Raw genomic sequence first — 20268 nt, 5'->3', positions numbered from 1 at the left:
AGTCTTCAGTTTCCTTAAGTCAGTTTTCTCCATTGTAACTCTCACACGCCTAAAAAATTTAAGTAGACTTTCTAGCAAGTCACGTTGCACTTTTAATTGAAAGAAGACAAGTCATGGACATGTAAAACAATATATTGTTAGGGCTTTTTTATTTTTGGGGGTGGTGGTGGTGGTAATGTTTATGTTCAGTAGGACTACCGTCCTGACACATCTCCTCTCCCTCCTCCAAATCTGTATTTTAACAGATTATGCATAACTTCTTCCATGAACATACTACGGTATCCTGGGCAATATCTACACAATTGGGAGGAAGCAAATTACAGAAACCCTTAAACCTTTAAAGAAATCATCATTTTCTAGCCTACTTTTAAAATAGCATGTTTTATTTCCATCAGATTCTGGCCTGCAGATTTTTTTTTTCCTCCAAGAAACAAAGGTTTGGGGGTTTTCTTGTTTGTTTGTTTGATTTTACAACTAGTTTATATTCTTTCTGGTTTAAACAAAATTTCTTAGTAAAGCTCAATGGAGTACACCTGAGTAAAAGATAAAACAACATAGCCTCTCCATACTTGAAAAACGTAAGATTTGTAATTACCAAATTTCATCCATCTGTTAAACTCAGTACCTACTTCTTATGGCAACTAGTACTGGAGACTTAAACGATGTAGAAAACACTTCATCACGCATCTCCTTCCAGTTCAATAACAGGTTGAATAAAGATAGGGAATCACAGAATTGGCAAGGTTGGAAGGCATTTCTGGAGATCATCTAGTCCAACCTCCCTGCTCAAGCAGGCTCAAAACAGTAATGCTTTCCTGTTCCCCACTTACATTCTCAAATGTGAAATCTGATTCTTTGCACAGATCAGGTAGCTACAAGAAGTTAGTTAAAACTTAAACTGCATCTTTTTGTACATTGTTGCAGTGAAGTCAGATGCTGTACGAGTGAAACCACAATTTCCTTCGGGAATGAAAGTGATACAGTCACAAACGCTGTCATAACTGGGATTTCAGTTAAAGATCAAAGAAACAGAGCAGATGGGAGGCAAAGAGACAAACATTTAAATGCAAATATCTTTGTTAACAGGAAGCATGTTAAGAAAAGCTATCAAAGCACATGGAAGGTAAATATGCACGTATTTAAAATCAGATATACTTGAAAGTTTCTCCCAGCAGGAAAGTCTCCCAATGTCTCCAAGCAATCCAGTAATGGCCAGCACATGACTTACTTAAAAAAGCAGAGTAGGTTTCTCCTAGTTGCCCTTTCAAAAGTCAATAGGAAGCACTTAGCAAAGACCTGAACCATGCCTTGCTTACCTGTTCCCCTTCATACCATCATTATTTGTTGCTCACAGTAACCAGAAAACACTGCATGCTGTATTGAGACAACATGTTGCTCTCCCCAAAAAGCTACCATTTCCAATTTACTCATGGAAAGAACGAAAGCTTCACCAACCCTTAACTGCGATTCTCACTTGCCTTCTTGTAATTCATTAACTGACACTGGGAAAGCTGCTGGAGGGATCTGCTCAAACTCATGTTTTAATGAAAAGCCTGCTCACCAAAACACCTACCTGCCAGAGCTGTCAAGATGGCAGGGAAAACACTCTGCTTGCTCCTCTATCTTAAAGAGGTTGAAACTGCAAAATATTACTACCTCTAAAACAGACCTGCTTCTTGCACATGAGACCGCCGAGTGAGGAAACTGGCTGTACTGTTTGAGCAATTTCAGATTGTTTGATAAGCTGTTTTCTTATTAAAGCCTTATCAAAATACTTCTTAAATACACACGTAATGGTAGCATATGGAATAGCTATACTACATCTTATCATCCCCTGTAGCCCCGCAGAGTCTCCTCTCCATTTCTTAGGGCCTGTGCTGGGCACCCAGTGGGCAGAGGCACAGTCCCAGCAAGCAAGCCCCATCGCGGGTGCCTGGAGGAGACACACCTCTCCCCATGTCACACTGCTGCCACCTCCCACACCGGGGGAATCACACATCTAACAACCAGTTGCCAAGGAAAAGGCAGATGCTGAAGCACTACCAATGTGTTTGAAGCACGACTCTAGCTGTACCATCAGGTCCCACTGCCACTCTGAGGACCTGTTTGCTGACAGACATGATGAAGCACACGTGGTCATCAACCGAGACCTCACCGCCAAATCAGGCTTGGAGTCAAGGAAAACCTATCTCAGTGCAGTGGGCAAGTGGTATGGGTGGAGAGTTGGTTTGAGGAAATAAAATGGGAGAAAGCAGTAGAGCGGAGGAGAAGTGGGCTCTTGGGGTGGGAGGCAGCAATGATCCCAGCTCAAGGAAACACAGTGCCACATCATAATTTCCCAGCTTGAAACCTGAAAGCTTTGGCCACCCCCGTTACAGGCTCTACATATCTAAAAATAAAGCCTTTCCTCCAAGCAACTTCCTGGAAACAAATACTAAATAAATTCTTCTCAAGAAAGGCAAGGAGCTGTCTTCCACCTGTTTACTCATTTTGCACCCTCATAGCACAGGTACATAAAATCACTTCTCCACTTTGAACAGCTATTTCTGTGGTTTGCTACCACATACGTGGAGATTGATAAATATGTAAACCAACTATAAAAACAAGGTCTGAAAATCAGAGTCACTGAAAACTAAAGTAAGATAAAAACAAGCAGCAAACAAAACCTATGCCAACCAAAATTTTTAAGTATCAACTTTCCTTGCTGAGAAAAAAATACAGCGGTAGAGAAAATTTATGTAACTTCTAATTCCAGTCACTAGATGTAACGTGTTCATTGGCTGTATTAAATAGCTGTCACCAATTCAATCTTTTCCTAATGCAGCTACATTCTGGCCATCCTCATGTGAGCTCAAATTTCTTAGATTTATTGAAAAGTTCATGCTGCTTTAATATCACCTTTCCAAAATTCTTAACCTTCCCTACAGCTCTGTTCTATACCTTTCCAATGTCAGCATTTTTTTTTTTTAATGGACAATAGTGCAGGACAAACACTCACTGCAGATGCAATAGTATCTGTCCACCAAAAGTTTATACTCCAACAGTATTTACATCCATGCATGGCTGTAAAATGGTCTATGACCCTCAAAATCCTGTCAATCATTGCTTTTCAAGCCACAGTCCCACAAATATGCTTTGGTCATAACTGTCTAACTGTATACAGAGGCATCAAAACAAGGATTATTCTATTTACAAACATATTCTTCATAAAGAAATGTGGTTATGCTACCACCTTTGTATTTCCACTTACACTGACTGCATTTGCATCATTTTTCCCATTATGCTGTTACAATGACAATATTACATCAGCTAGTTCACAAGCATATTTTTTTAATGGTAAAAAATGTTTTGATTCATTTTTAATCTTCCAAAAAATCCTAACTCATATAACTAACTCACAATCAAAAAAAGCACAAAAATTTGAATAATCTATAGTCTTCTAAAAACTCCTAGCTACCTTTAAATATTAATATCAATGGCTAGGAAAAGTTTACAATCAGAAGTTTTATCCAAAGGTTAAAGGGTCCCGCATGCAAATTATAATGTCCTACAGATCAAAAATGTATTTATTTTCACCAGTTGTTGTTTGATATCCCAATTACTAGGGGGAGAATAAAGTATGCTGTTGAGCACAGAGTATTGCCTCCTGCCTGTTTCTAAGCAAAACTTTGAACTGAATACTTTTGTCTTCTGCTATATTACCATTGCCTAATACTGACCTATGGCAGACAGATACTCACATAACTTTCTCTATTGCTCATCTCAATTTTTTTTGTTTGTACCATCTTTATTTTCTAATCTCTGATTTATACTCATTTTTATCAGCAGCTTCATATACATCCTTTCATAGAATCACAAAATAGTTTAGGTTGGTAGGAATGTCTGAAGCTCCTTCTAGTCCTAACCCTTGCACAAATCAGGATCAACTAGAGCAAGCTAACCATGCCTTGAACATCTTCAAGGTCAGGGATCCCACACAGCCTCCAAGCATCTCTATTTGACCAGCCTCATGGTAAAAACTCTCTCCTAACATCCAGTTGGAATTTCCCAAGTACCAACTTGTGTCCACTGTCTCTCATCCCATCGTTGTGCACCTCTAAGAAGCATCTGACACCACCTTTTCTATATCTTCCAACTGAGTAGTTTTAGATATGGTCTCCCCAAGCCATCTTTTCTCCAGGCTGAGCAGATCTCCCTCAGCCTCTCCTCAGACATCCTGTGCCCCACACACTCACCAGTTTCATAGCCTTTCCCAGACCCATTCCGGTATATCCATCCCTCTCTTGTACTGGGAGCCCAGACCTGCATCCAACACTCCAAGTGCTGGACCACCTCCCTTGACCTGCTGGCAACGCTGTTCATGATGCAGCCCAGGATGCTGTTGGCCTTCCTAGCTGCAAGGCACACTGCTGGCTCATGGTCAACTTGGTGTCCATCATGGCCTTTTCTGCAAAGTTGCTTTCCAGCATTTGGCCCCCAGACTGTACTGCAGCACAGTGTCACTCTTCCCCAGGTGCAGGACTTGGCATTTCCCTTTCATGAACTGCATGAGATTCCTGTCAGCCCATCTCTCTAGCCTGTCCAAGTCCTTCCAAGTAGTAGCCCTGCCCTCTAGCTATTGAGGACGTTGAATAGTATTTGTCCCTGAGGGATCCCAGAAGTTCCTGGCCACCAGTTGGACTTTGCACCCTTGATCACAATTCTCTGAGCTGGCAACTCAATTAATTTTTCATCCACCTTATCGTTCACTTAAACAGCCCATATCTCACCAGTCTGGTGATAAGGAAATTATGGGAGACTGTGTCAAAGTGTCAAAGCATAGATAAAGTCAACATCCGCCTCCCTCCTCTTGTACACACAGCAGCATCAGAAAAAGCAGAGAGGCTGGTCAGGCATGATTTGTCATTGATAAACCTATGTCAGCTGCTCCAAATCCCCTACTCATTCCTCCACATATTTGCAAATTATTTCCAGAAGGATTTGCTTCATCATCTTCCCAGCAGCTGCAGTGAGGCTGGCCAGTCTGTAGATCCCCGGATTCTCCTTCTTGCCCTTCTCAAGGATGGGTGCAATATTTCCCTTTTTCCAGTCTGGAGAAACCTCCTCCAGGTGGCACAACCTTTTGAAGGTGACACAAAACAGCCATACAATCACATCAGCCACAAGTAATCTACTGTTTTGTTGCTGTTCTCTAACCTCCTTAATCAAATCTTTTAAATAAATTTTACAGGATTATCTGAATATAATTCTACATAAATAAAGTATATATGAATCTAATTATGTATACTATGAGCAAAATGAGTTTTATATAAAAATAAATGCACACGATAATTCTTTTTTTTCTTTTAATATTAGATGAACTTTCCTAGGATTGAAAAATTTGTTTATTCTGGAGGGGATCATGTGAAGATTATCCATATATTTATGTCTAAAGTGTTCATTGTATACTATTGCCCACAATTACTTCAAGCTATGTAATACTAGCCTTTTTACTGAGTAAACTGCATTTCTTTGACACTGCACTTTGCTCTTTACAGTCACCTGCTCCCAGGTAACCATCACTTTTTAATGTATTTAATGAAGTCCAATGGAGAATGTTTTGCATCAAATCAAATTATCAATACATTCAAAGTTTTGGAATACATACCCGGCTCAAATCTCCAAAGCAGCTTTTATCTGGTTTTCCACATAACGCATACTCTATCTGGGGAGGGCAAGGGCATGAATCCATCGTCTAACAGATCAACAAGCTGAACCTACTCATCTCTTGGTTTCATACATGATTCAATACAATGGCACTGACAGAAGTGAGCAATGCAAAAGTCTGGGCTCAGAGGGTAGAAATTAAGATTATATTTATCATTAAACTGAAAACACAAACTGCCGTTCACAAACCAGTGGCATAACCTAACAGCTCCCTGCCTGCTTCTTTTCTCCTTTTTATGGCTTTCCTCCTCCCAGCTCCTTCATCCTCTTGTGCTGCTGGCTCTGGTGCTTGACAGACCTTTCCATGAGTCAACTCAGTTCACTAAGCCAGCTGAATCCAGAAAAACAACACCATTTTCTCTGGGATAATGAGTTATATCAGCCCTCAGTGAGATCTGATGAATAAAGTCAGCTATGAAAGCTAGCTGAAACATAGAGTCCAGGAAGGAAAGGGAGGGGAGCAGAATAATCCCGTTTCAGCAACAGTAAGGTATTAAGACTAGCTCACTATAACCTGTGAAAGTGCAGTCTAATTTTGCAATTAGGCTTATATCAGCTTAAAATCTACCTGCAACTGCAATCTCACTAGAAAGCAGAGCTCTCCCTGTATCAGGAGTAAACTCATAAGAGGAGCCCACCCACCAAACCTGCTGCTAAAGCAACTTGCTCCCAACCACTGTAATCAACAGAATTCACACAAAGAGCATAGGAAGCAACGTGGGAAACTCACTACGGGCACTGCAGATGTCATTCAGTTGCAGTTTTTCTTTCTTTGTTTAAAGAAAGTCCACAAGTTAGATCTCTCTCTCTCTCACACACACACACGCATACACACACGGTGGGAGAAGCAGATGGAAGGTAAAAGCTGGTCTAGCAGACATGAGCTATATCAAAGAGGAAAAACGAATTAGAAGGATAGTTTCTTATGTCTGAATGTGAGGCATTTGTTGATTTCTCATTCATGGGAAGTAGTTAAGAAAAAAAAAACAAAAGCACAACAGAAAAGCTTAGTTCATACTGTTTGTTGTCTTTCTCTAAAACAGTACAGTTTGTCTGACTCCTGTTTAAATATGGCTAGTTTTTCTCCCTCAAGGGAGTAAAAAATGGTTTGATCCAAACTACAGTAAACAGTTCTTACATCCTGACAGCTGCTTTTTAGACAGACAAAAGAAATAGAGGAAGTTCTTTTATTTGGTTTTGTTCTCTTTTCAAACTGCAAAATACTGAAGCATTAACAAAATACTCAAGGAACCCCTGGCAATCAGTATTTTGGTACATACACTTTCCACACAACCTAGTAGATGCATGAAAACAAGCACGTCTTCCCAGCACTGTGCTGTGCACATGTCCCTGAACCAGTACAGCAGCCCCAGGGCAACATACACCCAAGCTAACTTGATAGCAGGGAGAGAGCCTGGATGACCTTGCTCCTTCTGGAGCTCAGGATTACCTAGAGTGTCTCTGGATAGTTCTGGACTGTGCATTGTAAGTGTACCTGTAAGACTTGTATTTTTATCCATTTTTTCTGAAACTGTGATTTTAAACTGCAGACAGCTGAGACTGTAGACAGTTGAGAGCTTTAAAAGCTACTTCCCTGGAAACAAAACAAGAACTAAATGCATCTTCCCTTCATGAAATAAAGGGAAAAAACAGAAGTACATAAAAAAAATGAGGAAAGGAATCTAGCCCTTGGGCTTTTATTAGTTCAAAGTATTTCTTAATTCTACCTTCCCAGACAAAGTAGCATCCTGATACCCAGCATTTTTTTCCGAGTCTGGTAGGACAGATTTAAAACATTCAGTGAAAACATGGACTGGAGTTTTCATAGCTGTCTGGCAGGATATTTGTCTTCTGTACACTCTTCTACTGATGCACTACTCTGCTACAAGTGACCTATCAGCCTGTGGATTTCAAGACTTCACAGGAATCTCTTTTCTTTCTGCTTACACTTAGAAACTCTTGCTTTGATTCTGCATCACTGTGTCTATCCCTATCTTTACGAGTAGCACAGCAAGTGAATCTCAACCTCTGAGGGAACTGGTGACAACTTGCTTTGTCCATGTAACCAGGCTCAGCATCCACCTGAGCACACAGGCTTATACCCACACTGTCCTGTTTGCAGTCCAATTTCCCTCCGTACCTCTGCTGACTACCACTGCCCACATGCATTTTTTCTTCAGTACAAGCTATTGGAAATAATAAAAGGGATATTCTGCATCCACCAAAGAGATACAATTATAGCATAATGCCTCAGCACACATGCGTCATGAGGTGTGGGACTGAGGGGACACTGAAGGACACTTGCCCAGAAGCAATAGTGTCAGAGGTTTGTCCCATTTGGGTAACACCAGACTTGAAGAAACATGGCCATTACCTGCCTATCTACAGAAAGCTCTCAGCACCTGCCTGCAAGTTTCTTCTTAGAACAGACCAGCCAGCATGCTTCAGAAATAGGTCCTAAGAAACCAGCACCTGTGCTGTATGGGTATCAAATGAGGCTCAAGCTCTTGCACTGAAATGGGAGTAAGCCAAACAAACTGCAAGCATATGCACTGAAAAGAGGGGATGGGGAGAAGGGCTTATCACTTCCTTAAGCATGCAAAGTGCCGCCCTGTAACACACCTCTCCTCTCTCTTTGGGCAGAAGCAAGTACTGGCCCTCCCTGCTATGCATGTTCCCAGTCGTACCTCCTTAGGAAAGGAAAAGCTAGGGATTTCAAATACTTCCCAGGAAAATTCAGCTTCTCACTGTGCATTACAAAACTCAAACATCACTCTTCCTAGAGTTCAAGTAGTTTTTGGTACACAGGCAACCTGTGACACAACTGACAGATCTGGGGCTTCTTGAACAGGGCAGCAGTCCTTTGAAAGGGTACAGGGCAATATATATATTTAGATTTTTTTTCTTTCTTTTCCAAAATAGACACTAACTACGTAAAATGCAAATGCAAGTTAAAAATGTATGATCTAATTCAAGGCTTCTTACTCGTTAATTTAAACTACAGTTTAAATCTGATTGAAATCCACCCACCTTTGGACAGAAGCAACCACATTTTGGCATGAAAACCTGCACTGCTTTTTAAAAGCAACATTTTTTTCTAGTGGTTCATGTTCTTCATAGATATAGTTTCTGAATAACATTCTGTAATCTGCACTAAAACAGAATGAAAAGGGACTTAGGCTTCCAAGTTCAGGAGGGGATAGGAAGAAAGGAAGATAGTTTTGGATGTCACCATATCTAAGGCATCAATATCACCCAAGCTAATGATCAAGCAAGATTCAGATCCAGTACATTCCGAAAAAACGCATTGCATCAGTCAAACCAACATACCACGGAATCTGTTCCTATACTTGACATAACCCTGTTCCTTCACAAATAAATCCACCTAAGCAGCAGCCTCTTTGCAGCCTACATGCTTGCAAATGAGGTTTGTGTGACCCTCAATATGAGGGATTTGCTTTTTCAAAATATCTATATATAAAAGGTGAGAAAGAGAACAAAATATTACCAGCAGGCATGGAAAAAAAAAAAAAAGGGGAAATAAAAGGATACAACAAGCCTCTTGGTTAGCTTGGTAATGGAAATTTGAACAGGTATCTAGCTATACAAACTAATGATGAAAACACCCAAATTAAAAATCTCACCATTTCCTGAATACAGTTGTTTCTTTGGTCCACCGTGACCTAAGAAAAATTTTTCAGATCTTCTCAATTTATTCAAAATCAGTTCTGTACAATAATACAGTTTCATAATTACTGTGGCTTTAGTTACCATTAACAAACATCAACGAATGCTGCATCAGCACCAACTTGCAGCAAAAGCACAAAGGGACATAAATTACTTACTGAGCTGCAAAAGAGTTAGAGCTCAGAAATCAATATTTAAGCAGACAGTAAAATCTCAGTGTATGTGGAAAAAAAAAAGTGGAGGAAAATGTATTGCTTTTCACTGTTTTGTTGCTATTATGCAGCCTTCTGAATTTTACCTCATCTTGCTCATTTGTTAATCTTGTCATAGGCATTACTTCTACCATTCCTTTGTTACCACTTTTCTGGTTATGGGTACACAGGTTATTTAGACATTAATTTCCAGTAGCATAACAGGTCTTGTATTAGAAGGGGAGGTGGGCTGTGAATTGAAAGTAGCTCACAGCTTTGCTTACACTTCCAAGCAGCTTCTTCACTGATGTATGAAAGTGAGAAGTTACCATGGGAAAGGGGAGATAGCCCCTCAGATCATGAGGTACCCAGGCAAAGGGTCACTCTAACACCTTTACCTCTGCTTGTACGTGGTATTTCTGAAGATTATTGGTAAAAAATGTCAGTTGACCAGTTTGCATCACTATAAACTACTGTACATTAATCATGCTTATTTTAGGTCCTCATCCTTCTCATCTTCACACTATTCTTTTTCATATATCATGGTGTTATTCCTTCACTCTTTCCCCAAATAGTTCCCAGACCCTGTTTTTACTTTCTCTGCTCGCTGCAGTAAAATTGTTTTACCTCTTTCTCCTACTTCTAGCCTAGCTTCTTCCACATCTCCTCCTACAGTAGAGGCTGTCATTACACAGTTACTTGAATCTGACATTCATTCGGGCTGCTAAAAATTATACTTGGGTGGGTGGAGGGAGAAGCAGAGCAATAGGGTTCCCAGGCAGGTCAACCTACAGCAATACCAGAGTAATGAGCAGAAGCAGCCAGAAACACGTGACCGGTGGAAAGAAGGGAAGGAAAGAGTCCACCTAGACTTACAGAAAATTGAAATGGCCCTATAAATACAAAATAAGTTCACATATAATATTTGCCCTCTTTCTATCTTTTCCATTAAAGAGTCCAGCCAAAGTATGTCAATCAGAGAAGGTACAAAACTACCAGATATACTTGCACCATGCTTAGTGGGCAGAAGTGAGCGAGTCATGCCCATGCTTTGAGCTAAATGAAGCCACATGAGAAGCACCATACATTAGTTCAGATGTGGCACTCCGCTACACGCCAAGATAAACAAAAAAAATGTAAAGGCCAAGCAAATGTTACTTTCAGAAACATATACATACATATATACATAAATACATATATATATATATATATATATATATATATATATATATATATATATGCAAGCACAGAGAGAAAGCGATGATAGGACAATGACACGATAACAACAGGCAAAGACAAGTACTCAAAACTAAGACGGGCCATGTGGAAAAGTAGTGAGAAGTCATCAAGTGCTCTTCCTCAGTTGTGCTTTGGGCTTCCTATCTTGCACACTTTGGGCACTAAATATCTGAAATCATTTAGAAGTCCTTCCAAGCTAATAATGTTTTCTCATCAACTCTGAAAGGCTGGAACAGGACCATTTTGCCTTTTGTTCACCCTATACAAGGCTATCAAGATAGTAGCTTCAACTAATTCCTTTTACAGCTCCCCTAAGTAGCAGCTGACTGAACATAAGCCAAAGAAACAGCTTCACTTACACCCAGGACTTCTAAGTAATAGTGGTACGAGCTGACAAGAACTGGTCATTTCTTCCCCACAGCGTTGCAGAGATGATCAATAACATTTGAACCTCTCGTAATACTGATATCAGAAGGAGAGAAAAGGGCTAACCTGCATCAAGAGCAAGAATACTATTATCAATGCTGTGAAAGCAACTGGCACATGATAATTCCTCTAACTTTTGATACCAGCATGGAAAGGTAGATTTGCCCAAGATTAATGAACTTCTTCAGAATTCTATCTGTAGCAAACAAAATTCTCATCTTAATTTATTACTCTAGCTGCAGAGACAATCAAAACTAATAAACTTCAAATATTGAAGGGGGAAAAGAGAAGAAAAGAAGGAAGAGAAGAAACAGTCCCTCAGAAAGTAGCATTTCCGACAGCTTCCATTGGAATTTGGTTATAAGTTACAATCTAACAGATTCTAAAACGTAATTGATACAGGTAAATATATCATTTGACAGATACATGCAAGTAAAAAAATAAATTATGCTAGACCAAATAAGCTTAATGGTAATCCATATCACACCACAGAGGTATGGCTGAACAAAAGAGTATTATAACTTTAAGGAAAAATTAAAAAAAAAAAAAAAACACATACGCTGTTACCAACAGCTCTACATTCAAACAGAGATAGCAGCTGGTCATGAAGGTGAAACATAGCAAATAAAAAGATTAAGTGTTCCTTCTTTTACTATCCAAAGAAAACAGAATAAATCCATTTGTTTCAATGAATGAGAAATCAGTATGTATACTTCATCCATTTGTGAAGGTTATTTCTACTGAAACCTTATTCTTAATCCCATGTCTGCATCTCTGGGGGTAGGGGAAGGCTTACCTAAACGCACAAAAGCACGGCTACACTTTGCATTACCCACAAAGCCTTCTTTGCACTGCTTCTCTCTTCACTTTATTCTAAGTTAAGTGTGCTTGAGAACAACAGGGAATCCTTGGAGTTGGTCAATAGATTGATTAACATACTGTACTAAGCTAGGGAAATAGGATCAGGATGCTTACAGGTGTTCTTTTGGTAGACATTAATTGCACTGCTCTAACAGGGAAGGCTTCTTTCTGTTAAAGATGCTACTCTCAAGTAAGACAAACATTCAATAACCCCGAGAGGGATGATTTCTTAAGAAAAGGAGTAAAAGATATTTTTATGATCAAACTTAAAGAAAGTATATCAAAAATTTCAGCTCTGTAGTATACTGGTAAGTCAAAGAGGAAACAAGCATTAGTTAACTTACAGGGCCAAGGAGTTTATGAAAAGACTGAAGCTTGTAAATAAGAAAATAATTCTTTCAGTTTACAGAAAACATACCTACCCTATCACACGCAGAAATTTAAAAGGAGATGCAAACAAAACTTCTTGACAGTCCCAAACACAGATCCCAAGCTTTTACAATTTACTTCACAGCTTAATGACCCAGATAAGCTTCCTATGATCACTTATAGATTGAAATGACTAACTTCCCTTACTGCATCTGCCAATCTAAGGATTAGAAAAAAAAAAAAATATATATATAGGATATATATATAAAATATATATATCTTTTATATATATATAGGATATATATATATATAATATATACATCTTTATGCATCGTTTCTCTGATCTTTTATCTTTAGACTGGTAATGCTAGCCATACAGCAGTAAAAACACAGGAAGTCACTTGTCAACCGTTTAGCAGGCTCGTAAACTTTTTTAGTTTGTCTACTGAAAAAACACCTGTTCTCCCCAAAAGTATTCCCTTTCAAACTACTCTTCTGTAGTGCAAAATAGCAAGCTAGCGCATCATTTGTTGATCAATGTCTCCAAGAAAAGGTTTAGTAATTTGTAATATGCTGAGTGTCATCCTGCTACTTGTAGAAATCTCTTTTTCAACAGCCCCCCCCCCCCAAATATCCAGCTTTCCCCGATACTGTTTCAGAGTAACACTTGTCTTACTTTACCCATACATAACCACACAATTTAAGGTAGTTTCATTTCTACAGGAGAAAATACAGTTTTAAGTGAAGTAAAAGGCCAAAAGTCTTATCTGTATGATCTTCACATTACAGCTCTCCTTCCCGAGCCATGTTCATACAAAATCTGTATTAAAGCACAAATTTCATGACATGTTGGCTCCCCTTTCTCATTTATACACTTCATAAACACTTACACCGGTCCTGTGCAGAAACTCATTTTGGGTCATGCAGGTGACACAAAAGCTATTTCCTTTCTGTAAAAGGGAGAACTTAAATAGCACATAACTGACCTTCCAGATCATAACAAATATCACAGTGCTATCTGTATGGGAAAATTAAAGCTGCATGTAAATCTAGGGGTGTAATTCTGATGTGTATTTTTTTCCCAAGCCTCAGAGGTTTACACAACCCCTGTACCCACCCACACCACCGGTTCCCATGCCACCTCATTGGCTGCACCAGCTTAACAACTCTTTTTACAGCTGCACAATGAATGGATCTGTGCTAAATGCTTCATTCTTCTTCTGGGTTATTATTTTTAACCCACTCTAGTTCCCTAACCTGACGTACTGCATAACCACATGCATATCTGAGCAACTGAGAGCGCAGGGAACAACATGAGAATGTCCCTGTAAAGGACATGATAGGGAATGGGAAACCAGCAGCCAAGGACGTTCTGCCCAAGAGCCACATAAACGAAAATACTGTGAAAGTATGATCTAACATTACTCATCAACACACTTCCTCTCACTTGCATTGCCCTTCCTAGTGCGTGTTCTCAGTTCTAAACTAACTGTGCAGTTTTTAGCTACAGAATCCAGAGCATCAGCCTAAACTAGAATCTGCCAAGTTTTAGTGTTCAGGACTGTTAGGTTCATTATTCTTTTCTCCAAAACAGCGGTGAATTTACTTTTGTTCTTTAAAATTGGGTAACATGTAAAATCTTAAGAAATTTCTGCAAAGTCAAAATTAATTTCAGTAATATTCTTCACTGTAAAAAAAAAAAATAGATATCGCATTTGTGAAACGTACTCTAACATTAAGGCACATCTTTAGAGATTTAATCTGTATTCTTCTCTTTTATTCATGTTAGACATCAAGTGCAACTGAGGAATTCCCCACTACTGTTACTTTATTTTCCTAAGTATTTCCCTTTATTTTTAGAAGACTAATTCAAAAAAAATTAGCACACACTCAACCTAGACACATCATCCATCTGAAAGATCAGAAACAAGATGTTCATCTCAGCATGTCCCTGTTGACCATTACAATTTAGACATTCTTCAAATTGCATTTGTATCCAGGAGGGTAATAGCCCTTACATTAAAAAAAGTCCTTCATTAAGTGGCTCCCCATCATGCAACCTATTACAGGCTCTCATGCCCTAACCTTGTATAGCCTCAAAGTAGTGCTGCTTTTAAAGGGAAAAACAAACAAGGTAAATAAACTATATTCTTTATCTAAGGGTAAAAGCAACAGTAAATACATTAATATGGATAAAATCACCCCTTCACATATCCCCCACCATACTAATAAGAGGGCACTATTATTCATTTAGAAAGTATTCTACAAAACAGAAGTTATCCACATGTAATGAACAGTCCCTAAAATAACAGGGAAGATCCACAGCCAAAACTAGATTTCATCTTAGCAGCATTCTCTAATTTCTATCCTGTATTGTATAATGTATATCAGTTATATATCTGATAACACATGCGTGCTCTAAAGGATTTGCTTCAACATACAGGAGATGTCTCTTTTCACACATACAAAGATATCAAGTAAATACTTGGAATTCATTTTTGTTACCATGTCTACAAAAATAGAATGCTTGGTCACCAACTCTGCCCCACACAAAATGAAAATTAAGAATTACAGAATAGCTTCTACATAAGGAACAACTAAATAGCCTTGGACCATTCAATCTAGAACAAATGCTGGTGAGAGAAGGGGGTTATATTTTGCTAAAATGTATAAAAATAAAATGGCATGCAGAAGGCAAGTACGAATCAGCTTTGCTCACTTGCCATTACACTACAAGAGGCCAACATGTATCAAACAGAAATAGCATGAGCAGGTTCAAAAGAAGTATGAGGAGCCACTTCTTTACAGGATTTGTAGCATATGCTGGCACTCTGCCACAGGACATGGTAGATACTAGAAGTCTTCAAGAGATCTAGATGCAGTAAGACAAAACTGATAGGGGCAAAGTATCAATTTATTGAGGATGTTAACGATACAGACTACTTCTGCTCGAGGAAATTCCTAAACACCAAATAGCTAGAAACTGGGAGAATATTCTATGGAATTATCATTAGTAATTTGTCCTACTTTTATATTTTTCTCTGCAACTGGCAATGGTCACTCTTAGAAACAGTAGACATACAGTCTGATCTAGCACAGTCATTTTTACATCATCGTATAAACTGAAAGTTGGATATCGATTGTTTTCCAGTAAGTAATCCAAAGATTTTATCATGTGAGCTGCAGTTCAAACAATTTACAAGAACCTGCTCTAAGTACTCTTATTTCTAAATTAATCATCATGCACTGCACTCATTTTTCCCAGAAAATAAAATATCAGAAGATGTGTGTCTTTTGCCTTTGCTCAAAATTTGAGAAATAAAATGTAGGCCAATATAAAAGGAATTCTGAAGTTGGTTAATTACTCAGAGGTAATTATACTTGTCCCTACCACTAAGGATGACTGTTTCTAAATGAGAAATGCTTTCCATTATGACCAGTTTTCACATTTTTCATAGCACTCCAAAACATCTGCCTTTAGGTCTGAAACTTCCCATCATTCATCCTTCTCCAAAACAAAACATTGAGTTAAAGCTTTCTACGCTTGAATCAAAAGAAAAACACAAGTTTGTTCAAATTCGTCCCTTTTTCCATTTTTATCTTTTTTTTTTTTCAAAAAAAAAGACCTTCTGAAGCTACTGAAGACTGAAAATTGACATTTGAAATTTGAGTCCTCTCGATTATAATGGTTCTGGGCAAATCTGATCAAGTTAGAGCTCTGAAAGCTGCATACTCAGCTTAAGGGTATGACCTTTTAAAAAACTGGTAGTAGCAGTGCTTTTTCCAGAATAAAGCTGTACAGGGCTATATGTAGTCTTCACACTAAGGCCAAGGCACTGTATAAGATTCCAAAGAGACATGCAAGATGAGGGGTGCTTTACAGCAAATACCACAAAGGACATCCCCGAAGGACTTCAATGTACAGATTAAAGAGCTTTGTCACTTTTCAGAGGATAACAAAGTCTGAGAAGAACAAGCAGACAGAAAACAGCCCCTAGTCTAGTGTTTCATTTTCTGCCCTGATCGGCTTTTCCTGTGCACCCCTTCCTTTCTCCAGCTCTCAGACTGCACAGTAAAAACTGGATGCTAAGAGATTTCTGACTTGTATTAACAGCTTAGAAAGACAGATTTTTTCAAAGTGAAAGTAGTAATATTTTAACTTTACATATACCTTCATTACCACATCTTATTCTACTTTGATAACTTCTTCCCAAGCGGCAGACTGCTTCCTAGCCCCGTTTCAACCACAGTCAGCTTGAGTCTGCCGTGTTAGAAAAACACAAGGCAGATTACCACACATAGTATCTCCTGTGCTTTAGCTTGAAACTGCTCCACCTCTTTCGACCCACTGACGGAATTCAGTGTTTATATTTGAACTGTGTTACATTCCTACAGTTGATTTAAATTTGAGGACTGTGCTATTTCAAACACACAAGAGCTTAAGCATTTGGACACGGCATGGATCTTCAGAGTCTGAAGTCTCTAAACTTTTTAATGGCATCTCATCAGACAAGACAGTCTGCTCACTCTGAGTCTAGAATCACAACAATCAAATATTAAGTTTTAAACAGTAATCCAAAAAGTATAATATTTCAATTAAAAAAAAAGGAAAAAGAAAAAGGAAGCCTATTTTGTATTTGCTTTGGAATATCTCCTACACATCCATTTGCTCTGCTGAATTTGATTAAGCAACTACGATTTTACATATATATGTTAAAAAACAGTTTCCTCCAGAAGAATACACATGCACACTACACTCAAGAGAGGAAAGTACACCCCAAACAAAGAGCGAGCGGCACCAGGAAATGGGGCTGCAGCAGAACTGAACAGAAATTAGGTGTCAAAGTCAGAGAGCACTGTGTCATTTCATGCTGAAAATTGCCTAAGGATGACAGGTAAGTTATTTGGGTGATGCAATAAAAAGCTATCTTGTCATTTAGATTCATTCAAAACAAAATTCCTCAAATTGCTGTTCCTCTATACAAGGTGCACCTGAAATCTGAGAATACAAAATTTTTACAAAATAGTGCTTCCACTGTAATTAAAATACCCACATCATTTTAACAAACACGTAGACTCTGAAAAATGTGACCTGAAAAGTAACCAATTTCTGCCTTCCTAGGGGAGAGCTCATTTTGAATTATTTAATACAAGACCACCATCATCATGAAATGCAGATATTTCAGGGCTAAAACTTACTCTTCCACATGCAAACTTGAGTCACTAAGCAGTCCATCAAATAAAGCGTGGCACTTGTAAAACATGGGGGTTGGTAACAGTCACTTATATCAGTGACACCACAGTAGGGAGAAACTGGCTAATTAGTAGTCAAAAAGTAAAATTATACACACTAACAACCATTAATAATGCACAACAATGTATAAAAAGCAGGGGAAGAAATGGTGAAGAGGTTAGGTTGCTTCTGTGTGGCAACATTTCCTACTACTTCTCCACACATACCTCACTCTACAAACCCTTTTAGATACAAATAAAATAGCCATGACCTTTTTTCCTCCTCTGCATGATTAATTACTTAATGTACTATTAATTGGAAAGTGTAGTTGAATTTCAAACGCTTTCATTTTCCCAGCATATCATGCTGTCTGGGAAGCACCGATTAAGCTATTCATCAAAGGTGAGCAGACAAGGTCATTGTAGGCTGTACCTCTTCAGATATTCATTACCTGTCCTAAATAGTAATTAACAATGACAATATTTCCATAAATCAAAGCTTTCCTGATTATCTTCAGATGATGAGCAGGTAGGGTGGAGATGGAAGGGTGGTTCAGTATAGGTTTTTTTCTATGTAACTTTTTTTCTCCCATTTGTTTTATAAATACCTTGATGATTCAATCACTGTATCAGTTGCCATTTAAGATGTAAAATTTCATTATGAGTCAATAGGAATTCCACATGAAATAAAAAACAGATTACTACTACCTTTCTCCCTTCCCCATTCCCCCATCCTTAAGAGGGGATTTTTCCTAAGAAGGTTTCTCAATTACCAAGAATTGTGATTACATTTACCGCTTTCTATTCAATTTTATTATCTCTGTTATCAAGCTGGAAGGGAAAAGCAGAGAGTATGGCCTTGACACCGTACTCAGCAAGGTTTCCTTAAAAGAGAAACACTTCAGCGTGTGCCGTTTCTCACCTTGAGGCATCTCGGGTGGCAAATAGTGAGGCTCTTGAGCACTGACGTGTACCCAGTCAAAGTCATCATACAGGTCTTGGTGGTAATCACAGGGTCCTGGACCATCATCAAATGTACATCCCCCTAGGAGAGAAACTTGTTGTTAGTTACAAATTCTACATTTATTTAAAAGCAAAGGTCTTCCAAGACTCAAACAGAGGTGTTCCTCCTGGGTACTGCAACGACGACTGTGGAGCCCGCATAGCCTACGGCCCAGTTCGCAAGCTTGCCTGCGCAAAGCTGAGCTCCTCCGGCACCTCATCCACGTTCTTCTCTCTAAAACCTCTCTGCTTTACACAGCCAAGTTCCCTCAGAGCAAAAAAATCACAGGTTGAGGCACGGAGGCCTACATGAAACCTGGTCCAGTGTCCGCGCAACAAAAAGCAACAGGTTACCTAGACCAAGGGGAACAAAACAGAAAAACAAATGGACTAGACTAGAAAAGGTGTAAATCAACACCCCTGATGTACCATAAGAAGTTTGAACACCTCCTAAGGGAATAAAGGCTGTCCCCAAAAGAAAAGCACTCAGACAATGTAATTAAAATTACTCAGAAATGAAATAATTACTGCAGAATGAATTTGATGATCTTACTTTATTAAATCAATCCAGCATAACAGAACACCAACTAAAGGCTCTTTTTCAGGGTTACATAAATAACAGATATAAAAATCTTTCAACAAAAGTTGTTAAGAAAAGTGACAGGGAGAAAGAGGAAGGTTAAAGAGAGTTAAACAAAAAAAAATCCTTTGTAATGCAGTAATATCTACTGTGCCTCATTCAGTAAATTAATTACATTCTCCACTCTAGGTAAAAAAGGAGAAGGAAATACAATGATCAGAGAAAGAGATCAATGACAGAGACAGAAAAAAAAAGGAATCAAGACAGTCTGGTGGAAGAAAAAGTACAGTGTAAACACAAGAAAATACAGATGTAATGCATACAGCTTAGTAGCATCTGTTATCCCCAACTCTTGGTAAATTGTCCTTGGGATTATAAATAGCTCTCAGAAGTAAGGAGGGGGAAGGATATTTCTTGCACCTTCTCCTCCCTGTTCTCAGTAGTTTGGGCACATTAATCCAACTGACTACTGCCGCTGTTACAACCAAAAATCATGTTGTTAAGTAAGCCAGGTCTTTCGAGAAGTCTTTCTAGAAGATCATTTGTTTCAACTTCACTGCCTATCTCATATTTTTAAACGCAAAATACAGGACAACTATTACAGATCAAAACAAACACACACACAAAAAATCCTTATTATAGCAAATTCAAGTTTAACTATAGAATGAGTCACCTCTGTTGCAGCAACAGAGAATACTTGCACCAGCCTGAAAGGGTCTCGCCAATCCACGATAAACTCAGAGAAAACCGTGGTGGAGGTGGAAAAGGAGGAGAATGAACACAAAGTTTCAGTCCGTGCTCAGAGAATAAGGACTGGACACACATTTCAAATTGAGCATAAAATATTTTTACCTGCTCAAAACGGGTACTCAAATTTTACCTAAGACACAGATTGCCTGAAAAACTAAAGTATTCATATTTGAGGAAGGAAAAGTCTTTTTTTACTAAAAAAATTCAGGAGAAACTCTGTTCCAA

The 20268-nt window shown here is 38.7% G+C and overlaps 1 protein-coding gene across 1 annotated transcript in view; it reads right to left on the bottom strand.

Annotated features, from left to right (window-relative positions):
• The window catches only part of PTPRK (protein tyrosine phosphatase receptor type K), a 312834-nt gene extending 294119 nt beyond the window's left edge, over positions 1-18715 (bottom strand). Inside the window, exon 1 of the mRNA XM_062572568.1 lies at positions 18634-18715. Coding sequence (XP_062428552.1) covers positions 18634-18643 — 10 coding nt within the window. The 5' untranslated portion in view covers positions 18644-18715. The remainder of the gene's footprint in view (positions 1-18633) is intronic.
• Positions 18716-20268: the final 1553 nt, after the last annotated feature.

The sequence above is a fragment of the Rhea pennata genome, chromosome 3 (genome assembly GCF_028389875.1).
Source record: "Rhea pennata isolate bPtePen1 chromosome 3, bPtePen1.pri, whole genome shotgun sequence".
Taxonomy (NCBI): domain Eukaryota; kingdom Metazoa; phylum Chordata; class Aves; order Rheiformes; family Rheidae; genus Rhea; species Rhea pennata.
This window is presented reverse-complemented; position numbering and strand designations above follow the sequence as displayed.